Source organism: Corvus hawaiiensis, chromosome 1 (assembly GCF_020740725.1).
Source record: "Corvus hawaiiensis isolate bCorHaw1 chromosome 1, bCorHaw1.pri.cur, whole genome shotgun sequence".
NCBI lineage: Eukaryota > Metazoa > Chordata > Aves > Passeriformes > Corvidae > Corvus > Corvus hawaiiensis.
In genome coordinates this window covers 8,520,829-8,538,781 of record NC_063213.1, presented here as the reverse complement: position 1 = coordinate 8,538,781, position 17,953 = coordinate 8,520,829, and the positions used below count along the sequence as shown (strand labels likewise).

Genomic DNA, 17,953 nt, shown 5'->3' with positions numbered 1-17,953 from the left:
ACCTTCTGTGCTTCCAAATAAATAAGAGTCTATTTTAAATATTCAAATATATTTTAAATTGATTGCTAGAGGGTCAGGGAAAATGATTTGGTTAATTGGCGCCTTGTGTTATGAAAAGTGTTATGAAAGTCTGGTCTAGGGCTTTTTTCATCTGTAGTTTTCCCAGTAAGCATGAAGTTGGCCAGAATATTGCATGAGGACCTGATGCAAGCAGTGGAATTGAGTGCAAGACCTGCATTTAGGTCTCTAAAATGTAGGTGTTTAGATGCGAGGTGGTGTAAGTTCCTACAGCAGTCGATGGAAGGCCTGTCAAGGGAGGCAGTGGATCCTGGGAAGAAAGTTAACTGCCTCTGTAGAAGACATCTTACCTGACCATTGTGAAAAAGCTGCAGAGGGGGTAACAAGTGGAAGACAAGCACTTGCCAGACCTACTGGTCTGCCAGCAACTCTCTCCTTATCCTCTTCCTTTGTAAAGCTAGATATTAATATCTCCTATTTGAATGTGCCTCGAGATGTACAGAACCTCCATGGCTGTTGCTGCCCTGTCAGTTACGTGATTGGCTGAACAATGTGAATCGACTCCTTGTGTATTACAGTGCTCTTGGCTCTTCCCTGGTGGTGCTGTCATCCCTTTGGAAGGAGAGCTCATAGAAAAGTGTTGTTGTAAATACAAAATGTTCTTTTTTCTTTCAGCCTAAGGTTTCTTGTTCCGTAAATGTGCATGGTATTTTCCTACAAGCAGTAACTCTCAAACATATGTAGATAGATTTTTCTCCACATGGCATAATTGTCAGGACTTGAGGTGTGGAGGGAGGAGAAAAAAAGGCCAAACTGCTGTAGTACTTTGCTGTAGTTTGTTAGGTTTTACAGTTCTGGCTTGGAATACTTAAACATCCTTAAATGAAAGAAAAAATCTCAGAAGCCAACAACAATAACATAAGAATATCTTAAAAGACAAAATTAGTCACTCTTTATGTTAACTTTTGTGTAAATGAAAAATGGATTTGTAGACTGTTAAGTAAGATTTCTGTAAGCAGCTTACAGATGCTCTTGTTGTAGGGATGTTCTATTTATTATTTTGTCATGCAATTTGAGAATTACTTCTGCTTTTATTACAGCATTAGATTAGTTCTGTAAGAATGTTTTGTTGATCTTATTTTTTTTAGAACACAGTTCTTTTTAATGCCACAAGATGGCATGTGGTTTAGGTTGTATTTGGGATCTAAAAAGAATAAGCTTAAATACTTTAAATATTTCTGATAATTTCTGTATATCGACTTTACAGCTATGAGATGATAACTTGAATAACTACTTTGTGAAAAAAACAACTTTTTTTTCAGTTTGGTGTTAAAATATTTATGTATAATTGTACTCACTTCAGTTATTAGAACGTTGCTCTGCTTTTAAAACTTTCACTAAGAATATAGAAATTGAATCTTTTTTTCTTATGTATGTGTCTGTGTGGGAAATTAAAACTGAAAGAGGAGACTTGTGAAAAGATATTTAATAAACACCAGTAGTTTAACCTTTGTATTACATTGGAATTGAATGCATACATGTGCCAAGAGACTAATTCTGGGAGGTGTTAAAAGCTAATTATTTATACTGGGTTCTGTAAACTATTTTAAATTTGCTTTTTGGAAGTCAGATGCTTTGGAAATCCCAGTTTCTCCTGACTATTTACAATGTAAGAATGTGTTGCCTTTAGATGCTGATTAACAGGAAGTTTAATGACTTTTTTTCCCTGCTGTTCAGAGCATGTTGGTGGTAACAATAGTACATTTCTTTAAATTTCAGGCTGTTCTTGAGCACCTTCACTCTAGCAGTTTCAGCTGGTGCAGTCCTGCTTCTACCTTTCTCAATAATCAGCAATGAGATCCTGCTTTCTTTTCCACAAAACTACTATATTCAGTGGTTAAATGGCTCACTAATTCATGGTTAGTATTCAGCATAATGTAATTAAAATGGATGTCCTCGTTACACGTGCACAGATATGTTCTTATTTTCAAACTGATAACTTATTTTCATTTACTATGCTAATTGTTAATGTGCTATTGGCTGGTTGGTTTTGCTGCTGTGTGAGGTATGACCAAAGTCTGTCTTAACTGTTCTGTTCTTTTTTTAAGAATTATGCCGACTTGCTGGAATTAAACCAAAATCACTGCTTTGAATATTAATGTAAAATAAGAGCTACTACAAGCTAACCTGAAACATGCTGTTCAGACTTCTTCCTTATGTGTGAATGCAAGATTCATATGCCTTACTCTTTATGATGATACCTATAAATTTATTCTCAAAATAAAATCATGTTTTAAGAAACTTGCTAGTTGTGGGCAGCTTGGACTGGATAGTTAAATACAGCTGTTAGTGATTTATGTGTAAACAAGGAAAATTGTGGAACATAAGTATTGTGGCAAAGATGTGTGATAAAATAACTGGTGAAAACAAGATCTTCTTTGCTAGGTTTGTCTGGAGAAAGTATGTTCACTATGTGAAACAATTTATTTAATCTGGTATAAATAATTTACAAGTTAACTGTGGTGTCCTCTTTAGTCTTGGGAAGAGATAGTAATTTCGCTTTGGAGGACTTTTCTGTGAAAAGTGTATGCTTTTTGCTAAATGTGTAATAATATTCAAACATAACAAGTTCATGAATTTTCAGATCCCTAACTTGCAAAGATTTTGTTTGGGGTTTTGTTTTGGTTTGGTTTTTTTGTGAAGTGAGAGGCAAGAAGGGATATTTGTAGGACATAAAGGAATGATTCTTCACAGTGGGGATGGCTGAACGTTGAAAAAAATTGTCCAGAGAAACTGGGAGATCTTGAAATTTTTCCAAAACTCAGGTGGCCAAAGCCCTGAGCAGCCTGATGGCACCTGCAGTTTGGCTGTTTTAAGGGCAGATCAGACTATGTGACTTTACAGGGTCTTTCTAGTTGAGTTATTCTATGCCCTGTTTGTGATATGTCATGGGGGATTGCTAATTTGGTATGTCTCCTACAAGGGAGGAAGAACCCAAGCTGAATCTCATTTTTCACATGGATTTAGCTGCTCAGGCATTTTTCTTCTTTACTTCCCTCAAAAAGTTAATGGAGAGTAATCCTTCCGTGTCTGAATCGCCTTTGGAAAAAAGACAAAAAAATGCATCAGAGACTGGAAATTGTATAATAACCAGTTCAGAAATTTTTACTCTGTCAGTTGTTGCTTGAGAAGATTTGGTTTAGTATGAAATCTGCTGGAATAGTTGCTGTTAAATAGGGAGGCCTTTGAATTTTCCAGTGACCATCTTTTGATTTTGCTGTGCTAATGTTTGAAAATACCACTTTATGGATACACAGTATAATTTATATTCTGTAAGTCCAGCAGCAGTGGCTAGCAAGAAGGGAAATTCAGCGTCTTGGTGTTTCCAGGTGTAAGTGTGTATGGCAAAGGGGTAGGCGTGACCGCGGTGAACCTTGGGTGGGTTCCGGTGATGCGAGGCGGGTTTTGGATCGGGGAGGTTTTGGATCGGGGAGGTTTTGGATCGGGGCTGGGCCGGGCGCCGGTGCGGATCCGTTCCCTGGAGCAAGGGCTCCCCCGCGTGGCACTCACCGGGATCGCCCCGCTCGAATCCCGTCCCGCGCCCGGCGCAGTCAGAGGGGGGAACCTCTGCGGCTTTGGGAGCTCACAGCCCTGGCACCGGCACCCGAGCTCAGAAGGGCTCACATGCCCGTAATACTCTGCCTACACAGCCTTCACGTATGGTTTATGAACTGCTTTGTAAATGTTATCAAATGGGAGCGTTTGTGTTGCTTTAAAACACTTCCCCCCCCCTTAGATTTATCGATTACAGCTATCATCTGAGGTACTTGAACCTGACACTGAGGGGTTTTATTCTGTAGATTGTTGCATTACTGCTGGCAAATAAAAAAGTAGAAAATATATGCCTCAAACTTTTGAAACTAGGCAGAAAGGCCAAACCTGTATCCAGCATAAACACTCTTACCTAATTACTACTGCTGAAGTAATCCCAGGACTAGTTCTGACAGCGGTGTTCCCTTGTGCTGCTGTTGGGTACAACCAGCAGGTGGGGGTAAAACGTAATGAAACTGCCATGAATAAGAAAAATGGGAAAATGCTCACGATCTAATCTGTTTGCCTAAGACTGGGAAATTTTTAATTTTTATGTTTTATTAACTTGTTTTATGGGGTACAGTCTTAGGTCACTGCAAATGCAAAGGAAAAAAAGTTCTAATTGACTGCTTAAAGCTTTTCTATATGTTGATGTCTGCAAGTGTCTCATGCAATTTTATGATGCAGTCAGTGTAGTAGAAAATAATTCTTTTTCTGGGTCTATTTTAATTTGATTTCTGAACTACCAGATTAGGGTAAGAAATACAGAGGACTCTTACTTTGAGGAAAGTGCACATGTCTGTCGGCAGCAGAACAGCACTATCCTTGCCTCTGGTAACTTTGTGTGCATATTGTAGCTCTGTAGTTTAATATTCTGTAAATGTGGTTCCTATATGCTACTAATGTGTTAATTTCTGGATTTTAACTTTTAAAAATTCACCCTGGATGTGCACCAGTCTCCCCCCCTTTAAAATGCTCTGTGTCCTGTGCAGCTCCTAAGCACTGTTTTATGTTGTAAGATACACATGTAATAGAGCTGCTGAAATTAGGACAAGCAGATATTTGAACTTTGCATTAGGTAACTGAATGCATTCTGTCTTCAGTTAGAGAAAACTGCTGAAATAAGACTCCTACCCCCATCTAGTTGTATTTCTACTCTTACTCTGGTGTCTTTTTTGGGGAAAAAAAAGGCGCAGACTGCTGAAGTTAATGTCCCCTCGTAAGGGCTGTTAATGACATTCTTGCTGATGTTGCTATGCCTGAATGTTTCTCAAATGGTAACAGGAGCTTCCTGGCAAAGCAAATTCTAAAGGAAAAATCCCCCTCTTTGTTAACTGGAGTTTAGCCACCTTTAGGCAGTCTGTTTTCTTTAGCAAATGAGTGTTATATTTCACGCATCTTTTGGAATTTTTGTGTTTTGTTTTCTGTAGCCTATTTGGCTGGGTTTGGTTGCTGGTATCCTGCTGCTGTCAATTGCTGAAGAGGTTCTTTTGGCCCCTGTCCCCCTCCTTCTCTCTTTTATTTCTCCTTCAAATTCGAATGCTGTCATTTGAGCAAAAAGGAATTATATGGCAGAAGCACTTTTTGAGATGGTACAGGCAAAGATCACTGCTAACTATTTTACATTTGGATCTAACTACAGAAATTTCTCTTGATAGTGAATACCCCAGACATCCAGTAAATATCTCTTTCCTTCCCTATTCTTTACAAAATGGACAATTTCAAGAGAAAAAGGAGCAAGCCTGTACATGGGAAGAAGGAAACAAACAAAGCTGTTAGTTCAGATTTTCTTATCATGGGGGAATATTCTTTTTTTGAGTGATATTCAGGTGATATAACATAGTCCTGCAGAATTATGGAAATGTGTGTGCCTTGGAGAAGGTGGGGAACTAAGCCTGTTTTTCTCTACAGAATTTTTTTTTTAGGATGTAGAACATGTGACAGTAGTTAGACCTGTTAGGTGCTAAATTGCAGATAAGCTTCTGCTTTTATAAAGAAGAAACACTGCATCCTGCACAACTTCTGATAGGGTGATTGATGATGGATTCATGTTTAGGCACCAGAAACTGGCTCTTCAGTAAGTGTGCAGCTTAGAAAATCTTAGTAGAGCAGATACTCTAATGGAGATTAGCTATCACTTCAGGTTGTTTTCTAAACCCTTTCTCTTCCTGCAGGTGTCACATGTGTCTTACAGATGTCCTCCTTGTAGTCAGTTGCTGATTTTTCACATAGATCACAGAACGGTTGAGGTTGGAAAGAGCTCTGGAAATAATCTGCTCCAAGCAGGGTCAGTCATAGAAGGCTGCTCAAGGCACTCCTCTTTTAGGTTTGAGTATGTTGAAGGATGGAGATTACAAAACCTGTGGGCAACCTGTTTCACTGCTTGCGTACAGTGGCAGTGGAAAATGTTTGAGATTTTTAGTTTTTGTTTGGGTTTTTTTCCTTCCCTTTTATGAGTAAGTAGATTTTCCAGTTTTTCAGTTCATGCTTATTGCCTCTTCTCAATTCACTAGATACCACTGTGAAGATCTGACTGTTTTCCTTTCTCTCCCTCATCGTATGCATATATATATACTGTTTAAATCTCCCTAAGTCCACTCTTCTCTGCTCTCTGTCCTTCTGTCTAGCCTGTTGAGGTTCATCAGAGCTGCAGGAGACTGCTCCTCCCTATCCTATCTGTTGAGCAGATTTGCTGGGGATGTGTCCTCTCCCACCACCCAGGTCACCAGTGAAGGTGTTTAACCCACCATCAGCCCTCTGGGGTGTACATACCACTGGTGGCACAACCCTGGGAGCCCAGAAGCTCAGCCAGTGTTCAGAGTCCATTTACCTTGCCCATACCTCATTAATTAAGCGATGAGTGGGTTAATGGGAGATGATGTTGAAAGCCTTATAAAGCTGAGATAAAAATATCTACTGCTCTCCTTTTGCCTGCTAAGCCAGTCATTCCATTGTGGAAGGCTGCTGTTACCATGATATCTTCTTCTGATTTGGAGGTGACAGTGGCATTTGTGTGCTGCTCATGTTAAAATCCATGGTTTGCTGAAGTTTCTCTTGAAAAAATATGGGAGGAAGGAAATACACAGAACGGGATTTTTTTGAGATGCACTGAGAGTAGTAAAATACTTCTGTCCTGAAAATTTCTACAATGGTTCTCTAAAGAGCCTTCAGTGAGTTTGTGGAAGTCGTACCCCTGAGCTTGCAGTCTGTCTCCCAAGGTTTCAGACATTTACTCCTGAAAGGTAAGTTGTATCCAGTTTTTGTTTGAAGATCATTATGCAGAGAAATGGAAGTTTTTCAGCAGTGACCTGTAAATAACTATACCCATAAACCCTTGGCACTTGTACATATACTACATTGTTATATGTAAGGGAAGAAAATGTTGTATATTTAACTGTTAAAATATAGAAACTTATAGTGTAAACTTTTTCTTGTTTGTTTCAGGTTTGTGGAATCTTGCCTCTCTTTTTTCAAATCTGTGTTTGTTTGTATTGATGCCCTTTGCGTTTTTCTTCCTGGAATCAGAAGGATTTGCTGGCTTGAAAAAGGTAGGAAAACACTATTAAATACAGAGTAATTGCAGTATATATTTCATTTTCAGCCCTCGTTTCTGATGAAACTAATATTACAGACTGGGGAGGATTTGGTGCTGGGATGTGTGTGCTTATGTGAAGGTGTATATACAGCTGCACACTCTGGCACAGGCCAGACCTATGGGGGAAAAAGGACTTCTTAAAACCCACATGTACTGAGATCAAGAAAATTACTTAGCTCTCTTTTGAACAAAACAATTCAATCAAGATTTTATTTTTTGGAAGATAATTTTTTTGGGATGTTAAAAGGAGAGAAGGTTCAAAAAATGCATAAGAAATATAACAAGGAGGAGAAGGACAGGTTTCTTGCTAATGGGAACGGTGATTAAATAACAGATGACCCTGAGAAAACAAGCTTGATTTGTGAATTTTAAAGATTACAAACATCCCAAAAAAGGTTTAAATGTGGCCAGTATTAACAATAATATGTTAAGAAAACTGTCTTAAATGGGTAAAGAATATCATAAAATATTCAACTTCATTGGAAATATTCAGGTTGAGAGGGCTGAGTATTTCGGTGAAGCAGGGAATTTGGCAAGGCAATTTTTGAACAATGAGATAACGATTGTATTAATATGTGAACATAAAGAAACACAGTGAAAAATTACTATAATGGGAGGCACATCAAAATTAATTTCAAATCATAAATATGAGATAGATTAAACTGCAGTGACTGACTGGGACCAATTGTAGCACGTTACCATTAATCTTTATCATCCAAATGATAACGCTTTTGTTTTTGATGATACTACACTTGGGGGAATTCTGCTCCCTTTGGATGACAGTTGTCAGAAAGCAAAGGGGCTTGGAAAGTGATCTTGAAATCTGGAGGATGAAATGAATTAAAGATGGATGCAAAAGAGTATGAGTCATTGAAGCACGGCATGTAATGTAAGTCACTAGGGGATAATTGTATTTGGAAGGTAAACATCATTCCTGGTTGCATTGACAGGAACTGGCATGAAGGCAGTGAAGTTACCATTTTGGTTCTTGGTGGGATTAGGGAAAACTAAGCTGAAGTGCTGCATTCAAGTTTTTGGTTCACTTGAGAAAAAACAGAGGACAGCAAAACAAACAACTTAGAAACTACTGTGTGAAGGAAAATTTTAATTCAGAGAAAATAATGTGGAGAAACAGAGACTTTATTCCGTAGCAGAAGGTACTGGGGGATTACAGCAATGCAGCAATGTCAGAAAACACCTGCAGGGCCCAGCCCAGGTGGTGGGTAGATGTTGTCTGGTGTCACCTGCGCTGAGCTGATGCTGCTGCAGCATTGCTGTGCATTGACCAAACTGCAGAAGTATCCAGGTCACTTCAGTTATGAATTTGGGTGACCAAATGAAAGCATTCAGCTTCCAAGGAGTTTGGTGATGGACTGCTGGTTTAACCCTGCTTGTCCATTTTGGCTGGAAAACACTCTTCTTTCTTCTTCCTTCACTTCAGGTATATACAGGGCTGAGAACTTTTAGCAACTCTGTTTGTCCTTCCAGTTTTCATGTGGAGGCCACTCCATTTTCCTTTTGACACTTAACTATCTAGCCACAGCTAATATTTATCTTTTCTTCTAAAAAATAAGTTAACTAATTACAGTGGGGTTTTTATCTCCTGCAATCCAACAAAACCAAGGATGCTGTCCATTAGCATACTGGGTAAGGTACTTCTGCTTGTAGAGTTCTGTTGGCTCCAACAGATGCTCTGTGTATCCCAGCTACATGAAACTTGCACTTTACATGAAACTTTTAATAGTTAAAGTGTAATTTTCTTACGATAGTGGCTATCAGTAAATCCCATTCAAGATAAATCAGATCATCATTGCACGTTTATGCTTGAAAGCATTTGTGAGATGAGATGGATAAGATAGAACCATAGTCTTCTGCAGATGCCAGGGAAAAGATGATTGTTGGTGCTTTAGGGTAGTTTTGCTTTTAGTATCAAAACCCAGGGGAGGGAATTCCATTTTGGAATTTTTTTTTTGAGTTCTGGATGTTTTTGGAACATCCCAGAAGCCAAGTGTGATTCCTGGTAAAAATACTCCAGGCCTTTATGCAATGTCTGTTCTACCTCACTGCTCTGTTTAAAATTATCCAAAATGGATGGAATTGTTCTGCCTGTTTTGTGTGAGCCTTAAAGCTGCTGGTCAAGACTGAGGAATTGTGATCTGTTGTAATATGAACATACCTTGTCTCTGATTGCTTTTCTTGGAAAGTAAGTGGCAGATGGCACTTCTGGACTAAGCTGATAGTTAAAATTAAATGTGCTGTTCTTTTCAGGTGCTGATGTAGATAAATGATTCTACTTATAATAATTGCTATACATGTTTTAAAGAATTACATCACATAATTGGGTCATTAGAATCTGGGAAAATTCATAATTAATTGAAATCAGGATTACATATAAGGTTTTCAGTTCTAGCATCTGTGAAGGAAGGGTATTTCCCATTGTTTTTTAATTTTACTAGATTTTCGTCATGTTTCTTACCTCTTTTCTGAGAAGATTTTGAGACTGTGATTACTTTGTAGAATTTTGGCATTTGAACAAATAATTTAGTGTAATTTAAAAAAAAAAAGTAATATTTTGTCATTCATCACATCAAACTAATAGACCAGAGAGATAAAACAGTGTTCAAATGTTATTACTGTTCACTGGGAAAACCAGATTTTAGTGGTCTCAATTTAAAAGAACATTTCATATATTTGGCAAAACTTGTAGCATTTAAGAGAAGAATGATCTACTGTAAATGTGAAGACATTCAGTAAAGAGATTTGGCATGGATCTTTAATCTTTCATTTGGGAGTTGGGAAAGCAGTTGATTCTAGATACCCAGCTCGAATCAAAATTTGGATAAAAAGACTGTTCCAGTGGAAGCTTTTATGCAGGTCATCCTGTCATTGAATTACCTTCATCATAATGACTAAATAGGTCACTTGGGATATAGGTGTGTGCAGTGAGGATGTCTATTTGAAGGTGTTCATATATGAATTACGTGTTGGGCTTTTATTAAAGTTCTGAAAATGCATAATTAAAAGAGTTTCATTCCTGAAATTGAAATTTTTTTTTTTCATTTTTAATGGATGTCTTTGTTCAGATTAAATAGCAACAGTAATTTCAGTCATTGTCATGTATGGGTCTGACTCCTGAAGATTTTAGCCATCTGTTTGTTTATCACAGACTGTGCTATAAAAGTTGATTTTATGTATTGACTGTAATATGTAGGATTCTTTTTTTTTCCAACCCTGATATTTCAGATAGTTCATAGATTACTGTTGAGAGCTTTGTATAACTTTTCTTTCCATGTTCCTGAATGGTAGCATTGCTCCCTTAACTGTTCAGAATCAGAATGGGTTTGATTAACCATCTTCCAATTTCATATGGCTCTTTTCCCTGGCTGCTAATATACTTTCTAAATGGCACATGGCCCCTCTTAGAGACTCACTTGGATTCCCCAGGGCAGCAGTTTAAAACAACCAAGGGCTTGCCTGTTGTGCAGAGGAGAGAAACAGGGAAATGAGGCACTGGCCATGGATGGATGCAGTGCTGCACTGGAATTCAAACTGATTCTCTGCTAGTTTTTCATAAAATCCACTGTGTGAAATCAGAAAGGGCATTTTGGAACCTTAAGTGGGTTGACTATGCCCTTCTAAAGAGCTTAAGTGCTGCTCTTTGCTTTTGTTCATTTCCATTTAATGGCACTTGAAGAATTCAGATGTCAGGACAATAATAATAATCCAGCCAATACTGGAGGTGTATAAGATATATATGTATATGCATGTACATCCTTGTGTATCTGCCATGTGTGTATGGATGCACACACGTATTTTTGTGCACACATAGGAATTGGATTTTTCTAGACTTGGAATTGTGATACATTATGCCTCAGCCAGTGCTATTAACTGAGCTGTTGGAGTACCTGATATCACTTTAATCTCTTGCACCAGTATTAAAAACTGTTTTACATCTTTCTCTGTTCTTCTTCTCTTCCTTTGTAGAGTCTGTGCATAAAGTTATGTTTCTTGTTTAGATAATCTTTTAGTTCTTTGTCACTGATGTGCTCGGGTTCTATAGTAGTTATGAAACAAAGTTGTCAACAGTGTTTCTTAATGTCTGAATTAGCCTCATTCTTTATCATTCTCCCAAAAAAAGAAAAATTGTGCTATTTGCAGTTGAGTAGGTCATAGTGCTGATGTTTCCATGTGTGGTAACAGACTGCGCAGAAAATTGCATGTGTGCTGCTGTGTTAAGGAGGCAAACATTTTTGAGGAGATAATTGCTATACCTTTTCTTGACCTTTAAAATATGCTTTCTCTTGATGTAACTTCAATGGAAATTTGTATTTATTTGAAGTTGACAAAGAGAGACATTTTGGAGTAATTTCCTCGTAAGAAAGTACAAATAGTGCAATTTACCACAGCGAGAAACTGGAAAAACTAGGTATTGCATAATCAGAAGTGTAGAGTTTTAAAAAGGTTTTATGAAGTATATTACCTTAATACTGATCTTTGAACTTGAAGTCATAGCATAAAGTTTAACATGAGCGACAGCAACATCCTGACCAATTATCCAAATTATCCAGACATCCCAAAATGTTCACAACACAACACACAGAGTCTGTGGATTAAGAGGTTAACTCCTGGAACATCAAAAGAAGTGCATGATAATAAAAACAAATAGTACAAAAATTTGAGGTAACTTCCTTGCTTAATTAATTAGGTAGACCAGGTGGAAGCGAAGAGGCCAGAGCTGGTGCTCAGAATGTCTATAAAGCTGAGCAACATGACAGCACAATGGAGGAGGAACAAAGATTTTTTTAATATACTTCTATCCTGTGTCACAGTTTGAAATTGTCCTGGTTTATGTCCCTTTTGGCAAACTTACATAAAAGTGACCCTGTACTGTATTTTATGACCAGATGACTTTTTTCCCAGTGGCTAATTTGTATCAGACCCCCATCTTAAAGAGACACAGAAATGAGTAGGAAGTCCAAGCCGGTTTGTCTCAATGAGCTTTCATTGCATGCTTTCATTATTTTTGCTCGTTTTTGCCACTGATCATCCATAAATTGTTGGAAATGAGTGATTAAGGAAGTGCTGCTTAGTGTTAGTGGCACATGCACATTCTTGGTATGTTTTTTGTGGGTGAGAGGAAATCGCGTACTGCACAAACAAAAAGGAAAACTCCTGCTGAGAACCTTTCAAGGAAATTTAACTTGCGTAATGTTTTGATCTTGGTGTTTATTACAGAAAATAAGAGTAATATTTCACCAGCTATTGTTATGTGTCAGCTAGTCCCTCCATCTGCTTGCCTTTCCTTGATGGCTCTTCCCAAATTCTCAGTTTATTTTAATAAAAACACCACTTAAAAATGTAGCAGTTTATTCATATGCTGAAGGCAGGTGAGCTGGGCCAGTGTTCAGAACATTTATTGTGTTGTGCTTGCTACTGTATAAAGATTTGGCTGTTGTGGCTGCAGAGCCCTGCCTGTGTTAGCTGCTGCAGCTTAACCCGTGCAAGTAAAATGTGGGGTGTAGTTCCTTTCCAGATAGTAAAATGCAGGGGTTTCTGCTCTTAAAGGCAGATTTCTTCTCTTCATCTCTTTTACTGAAGCATGGCTTTTAAAAATGTTTTGTAAGTAAAATTACTTATTTGGGGAGAGGGTGAAAAGTTGAAGCTTTGCAAAAATACTATCATTAATATTTTTTGAAACTGCTTTTTTTTGCTATACTCTGTTGTTAGCTTGCTGAACAAGCATAGTGTGTATGTCTCCCATGTCCTCAGTGTGTGATTTGATCCACTTTATCAATAGCAATGACTTTTCCTAGTCATGTCGCTGTGAAATAGGACTGAACTAAACTTAAGTTCCTGATGTATTGTGTTGCCATGCATTGTATTTGCAAACTCCAAGTAAAAGAAACATGGTAATAAATACAGTGAAAAGTGAACCTGCTGCTTTTTTATTTCTTGGTGGGTATGGAAATTCTAATTTCTATATTTTTCCATGTAGAAAATCTGTACTCCCAGTTTTGCTGTTTGTACCAGTAGAACTCTGATAGGTGTAAATTACTATATAAGACATTTCAGTGTGTGATGACAATGTAGGAAGTATGTTCAAAGTTAGTTTTGAAGTATTTACTTTTAGCAACTTTTTTGCTTATCTCAAGCAGATTTTCATGGAAAGAAATTTGTTCCTATATTGCAAAATAACTGGCACATAAGTGGCTTGGAAATTCTTTCCAATATGAAATAATCTCTAATTAAAATCAGTCAGTTTTTAAAATTTGCCGTGATTTTTCTGTAAAAGGGATTTGGAGAGTTGAGCCTTGTTTGCAAACAGCATTTGCCTGTGTTTTATGCTTTTTGCTTGTACCTCTGACTGCAATACCCACAGGCCACTCTGTGTCATGGCTCACCAAATAGTCTTGAGGTGCCCTGTTAACAGTGGATGTTTATTTGGCATTTAAGCTCATATTTATTTGTCCATAAAATCATTCTGCATGATGTCTATGAAATGTTTACTAGTATGTAACTGAATTATTGTACATTATATTACAACCCATTTACTCATTCCATTAGTAATACCAGAAACAAAAGTTGTTTAATCAGTCACATCAAAGGCAGCTGTTTGGATTTGTATTTTTGATATAAGCTAACATGTTAAGTTCAGATATGAAGTCTAGTTTTTAAACTGGAGGCCTTTAAAATGACACCACCTAAAATTTATTAGAGTTTGTTGTTGTTTGGAAGCAGATCCTGATTATTCTGGGATTTTGATTTGGCAAGTAACTTGATCATGATTTTTCCTTCTCCCTATTAGAAGCATACCTAGCTGGCAGTTGTACAAACCTGTAACTTAATTTGTAGGATGTAAGGTGCAGAGCTAAGGACTGTATTTAACTGTAAATCTTGCATTAAGGATGATGCCTATCTGGAACCTTTGTGGGCTTCCTGCTTCCACTGAAGTCTCAGAAACAGCTTGTACACAGCTAAATGTGGAGTGTATTTGCAATTAGTAATATAGAGGACAGCCCCATCTAATATTAAGTATGAGAAGAGCTTATAAATTGGATGGAAAGGGAAGATGAGAAAGTTTAGTATAACTTGTTAGCATGTCACATTGACAAGGGTTACAACTCTGAAAACATGTTAAATTACAGCTTTACCAAGTCCTTCATTTGCACTTCTGCAGAGGAAAGAAAAATGTTCTTATCTTACAGGTATATGTATTAGCAAATTAGTGCATGAAGAGTTTGGTGATTGTTTGGGCTACTTTTGTGAATCTGTGACTGGAATCTGTAACTCTGCTGTAGATTAGTGTGAAATGAAAATACCTTTGTAAAAGTGATGTCTGTTTGCAGCGATGTCTGTTTGCTGTCCTTTCACAATGATGTAAGAGCCTGACAATTACTACAGGTAAGTCAAAAGAAGTTGGGAATCCTGGTTGTATTACTATTCTTTTGTATTTCAAAATCTTGACTTCAGCACATATAACATTTTTTTTTTTTTTTTGGCCTAAATGTCTGTATTTGGACATTTAGGATCAAAGGCTGTGCAGGGCAGGTAAGTAACATGTATTTGACAGCTTAAGGTCACATCATGTTTCACTGAGAGCGAGATAAAAAAATTCAAGAATCAGTGGCCAGGAGAGAGAAACTTGTCATATGAGGAATAATGGCTTAATGTGAATTTGGTTTTGTAGCTATATAAAAAATTTTATCAGGTTTTTATAAGACTTCTTGCTTAAGTCAGTTGGGGTCATTATATGCAAAAATCTGCCTTTTTTATATTAGCATAAGGAGATCAGTGGTTTGTTGAATATAAGTAACAGTTCTGTATCTGGGGACAGCTGAGGGGGAAATAAGGGAATGTTGGTTGTTGCACACATTGGATCAAGATGTGATGAGATGTGATCTGTGCTCCGTTTCATTGAAGTAGTTAAATGTCAGTTGGTTGCTTCCATAAATTAGATGGTACTTCGTTTAAAGAGGCCTCAGTGTAAGGTACAAAAAAATAGGCTACCAGGAGATAAGCTGGTGGTGGAGTTTATTTGGTACAGCTTTTCTGCACTGGCTGCCTCACTGCCACTTTGTTATCTGAGCAGGGGTTCAGCCTTTCTGCAGCAGTGTGTGGAGTTGAGGTTATAATTACTTTTTTTGATCAACTTTATAATGCAGATAGAAAATAAAAATGTGTCAGCTTAGTTTGTGTTCTTGCAGCATTTTAATGTGTTTGAGCTATGGAAATTTGTAGAGTAACAAGATGAACCAAGTGTTGTTAGTAATATTGGGGTAAAAATACTGCACAAAGAAAATGGTGTTATTTTGAAATGTGGTTTTTCTGACTGTGACTTCGCTAGCACACTGTGAGAATCTGCATTAGGTGACGCATTATGAGTAGGTAGAGGCATCTGTAAAACTACTCAGTTTTGGAAGCTAGCACTGGAGCATTAGTTATTCCACCTCACCCCAGCCAGGAATGGGCTGCATTGCTGAACTTTTGTGCTTTCCCCACGCCTACGTCGCCCTGAACTTGCACATTTGTGCTGTATGTAGCATGCTTATGCTTTGTAGAATTTCCACAGTTTCTGCTAAGAGCCTTAACACGTAGCTGGAAGCCTGCAAATGGAATAAGATGAGAATATTTTCCTTTGCTGCTCTCTTAGTGCATAAATGGAGTTGGTTTTTTTATTTGGTTTTAGGATAACTTACGGAGTTCTGCATGAGCAAAAATAAACATGTTAAATACTTCTACTACTTGTAAAGTGTGCAGTTGGTACATCTACCAATGCTAAGCTTGAATCTCTTAGTTTATCACTGATGTAGACTGAAGCACTGGCTTCTAAAATATTTTTTCTTCCTAAGACACTTATTTTTAGGCAGAAATAAGTAGCTTTTAAATTTCGTCTGGATGGAACGTTCCTAATGCCCTCTATAGATAGATCCTTCTGTTTGTGGTAGATGATAACTGTGTATCTAAAAACCCTGAGATGTAATTTTTTAAAATTTTCTTTTTTATGGTCAGTTTATAATAAAATTCATGTAACAATTTAATTTAAAACGGAAATGTTTCATGGAAAAATTTGCCGTGCTTTGGGAAGGAAGTATTCACACATGCAAAATCTCTGAAATGACTGTGATTCAGACCCCGTTTTTAGTCAATGGAAACAGGCAGATGCCTCTAAGAATTTGGCATGTCTGAGTTAGAGGCTTCAAGAGGCAATGTGAGCATCTTCCATCTCAGTGTGTTTGGATTTATTTCATTAAATGGTCAGAAACATTAAATCGATTTGTTTTATAAAAATGGCTGGTTTATGCACGAGGACTATCTTACTAAGATTTGAATATTTAAATATTTTCACATCAGTGTCTTCATTTGCGTCTCCATTGACATCAAGTAGTGACCATTCAGAACAAGCAAAACTTTGTCTCTATTTTAAATCTGTTTATGCGCTTTCGTTACTTTATATTAAAATTGAAAAATACTTACAGATTTACTATAATTGTAATTTTAATTCACAGAGAGGAAAATTTCCATAGAATTTTATATTGGTAGCAGAAAGGTTTAATATAATTGTCTTAATCATAGAAAGGCAATAAACATTTTTCTAAGGGGTTTTCATTTATTAAATGAAGCGTTACTAGCAGACATCACTTCTCATTCCTTCTTGGAAAGCAGTGGAATTTTGATACTTATAACCATGTGATATTTAAATCTGTATTCTACATTACTTATTTAGTATTAGTAGAATTACTTCATGTTAAGGATTGCTCTATATTAAGAATCACTTTTTCTGAACTGACATCTCGAGGAAGGAGCTTGCACATCTGTAGTGAGAATTTGTGAGGCAGACAACAACTTTATTTACAAAGGCGGAGAGGAGGGAGAACCACAGACTTTCTTCCATCCCTGCCTATTTTTTTTGGTAGGTTTCTCAAGAGTTTCCCACCTTACTAATAGGAACTTCCATCATTCTGGTGCTTTGACCAGTTCCTAGAAGTGTGCTTTCTTCTTGGGCTTATTGACCCACTATCAGGACGTTAGTAGTAGACATGACTTCAGGGGATTTATTTTTGTTTTCTTTACTTACTTTAGACTTTTAAAAGTGACCTGTGTGCTTGTACATGTCATTTGCTTTTGGTAACAGTCTTCTTGTGCCAGAAACACAATCACAGATTCCAAGTCTTTCTTTATACTTTGCGTTACTTGTCTTAGTGCTCTGCCAAGCTATAAGGAAGTTGGAAAACATCTATTTATCTTCCTATCAGGCCAGTCTAGCAGGAAAGATTCTTTCTGATCCAAAAGTAAATTATTAGAGGGAGACTCATAGTGTCAGAAATCCCACAGCTCCCATGTTGTTGTTGCAGGTGGCTTTAGAAAGTCTGGGAAACTTGGTAGGTGGAGGGAATGGAGCATCTGAGAGCTAATTAGTGAAGGCTGGGCTAGTGAATGGAACAACAGAGCAAACTTGTGGGGGAAAGGGGTAACACTGGGACAGTTATCATTTTACTGTGATTGTCCTTTCATTTCTCATTTCCCTCCTCCCCAGAAGGTTTGGGTTGTATGTCCATAGATCTGCATAGGACAAGCTGCAGCAGGGTAGTCGTGTCCATCCTGACAGCTGTAGGATGTATTATTTTATTCCGGTTAGTGCGTGCTTGCATTTTGTCTGCCATTCTGTGTAGCTTTTCCTCATTTTAAGAAATTGGTATGTATTCTGTTACAAAATTTGGAAGGAATAATATTTCTAATATACTATTTCTA

General features: G+C 37.4%; 1 protein-coding gene across 3 annotated transcripts in view; it reads left to right on the top strand.

Moving 5' to 3' along the window:
• LMBR1 (limb development membrane protein 1) overlaps positions 1-17,953 on the top strand; it is a 69,461-nt gene that overhangs the window by 16,652 nt on the left and 34,856 nt on the right. Inside the window, exons 4-5 of one of the 3 annotated variants that reach the window (XM_048326082.1) lie at positions 1,798-1,937; positions 7,054-7,157. In XM_048326082.1, coding sequence (XP_048182039.1) covers positions 1,798-1,937; positions 7,054-7,157 — 244 coding nt within the window. Of the gene's footprint in view, positions 1-1,797; positions 1,938-7,053; positions 7,158-14,550; positions 14,606-17,953 lie in introns of those variants that run through there. The other 2 variants (XM_048326170.1, XM_048326252.1) reach the window with 2 other exon arrangements.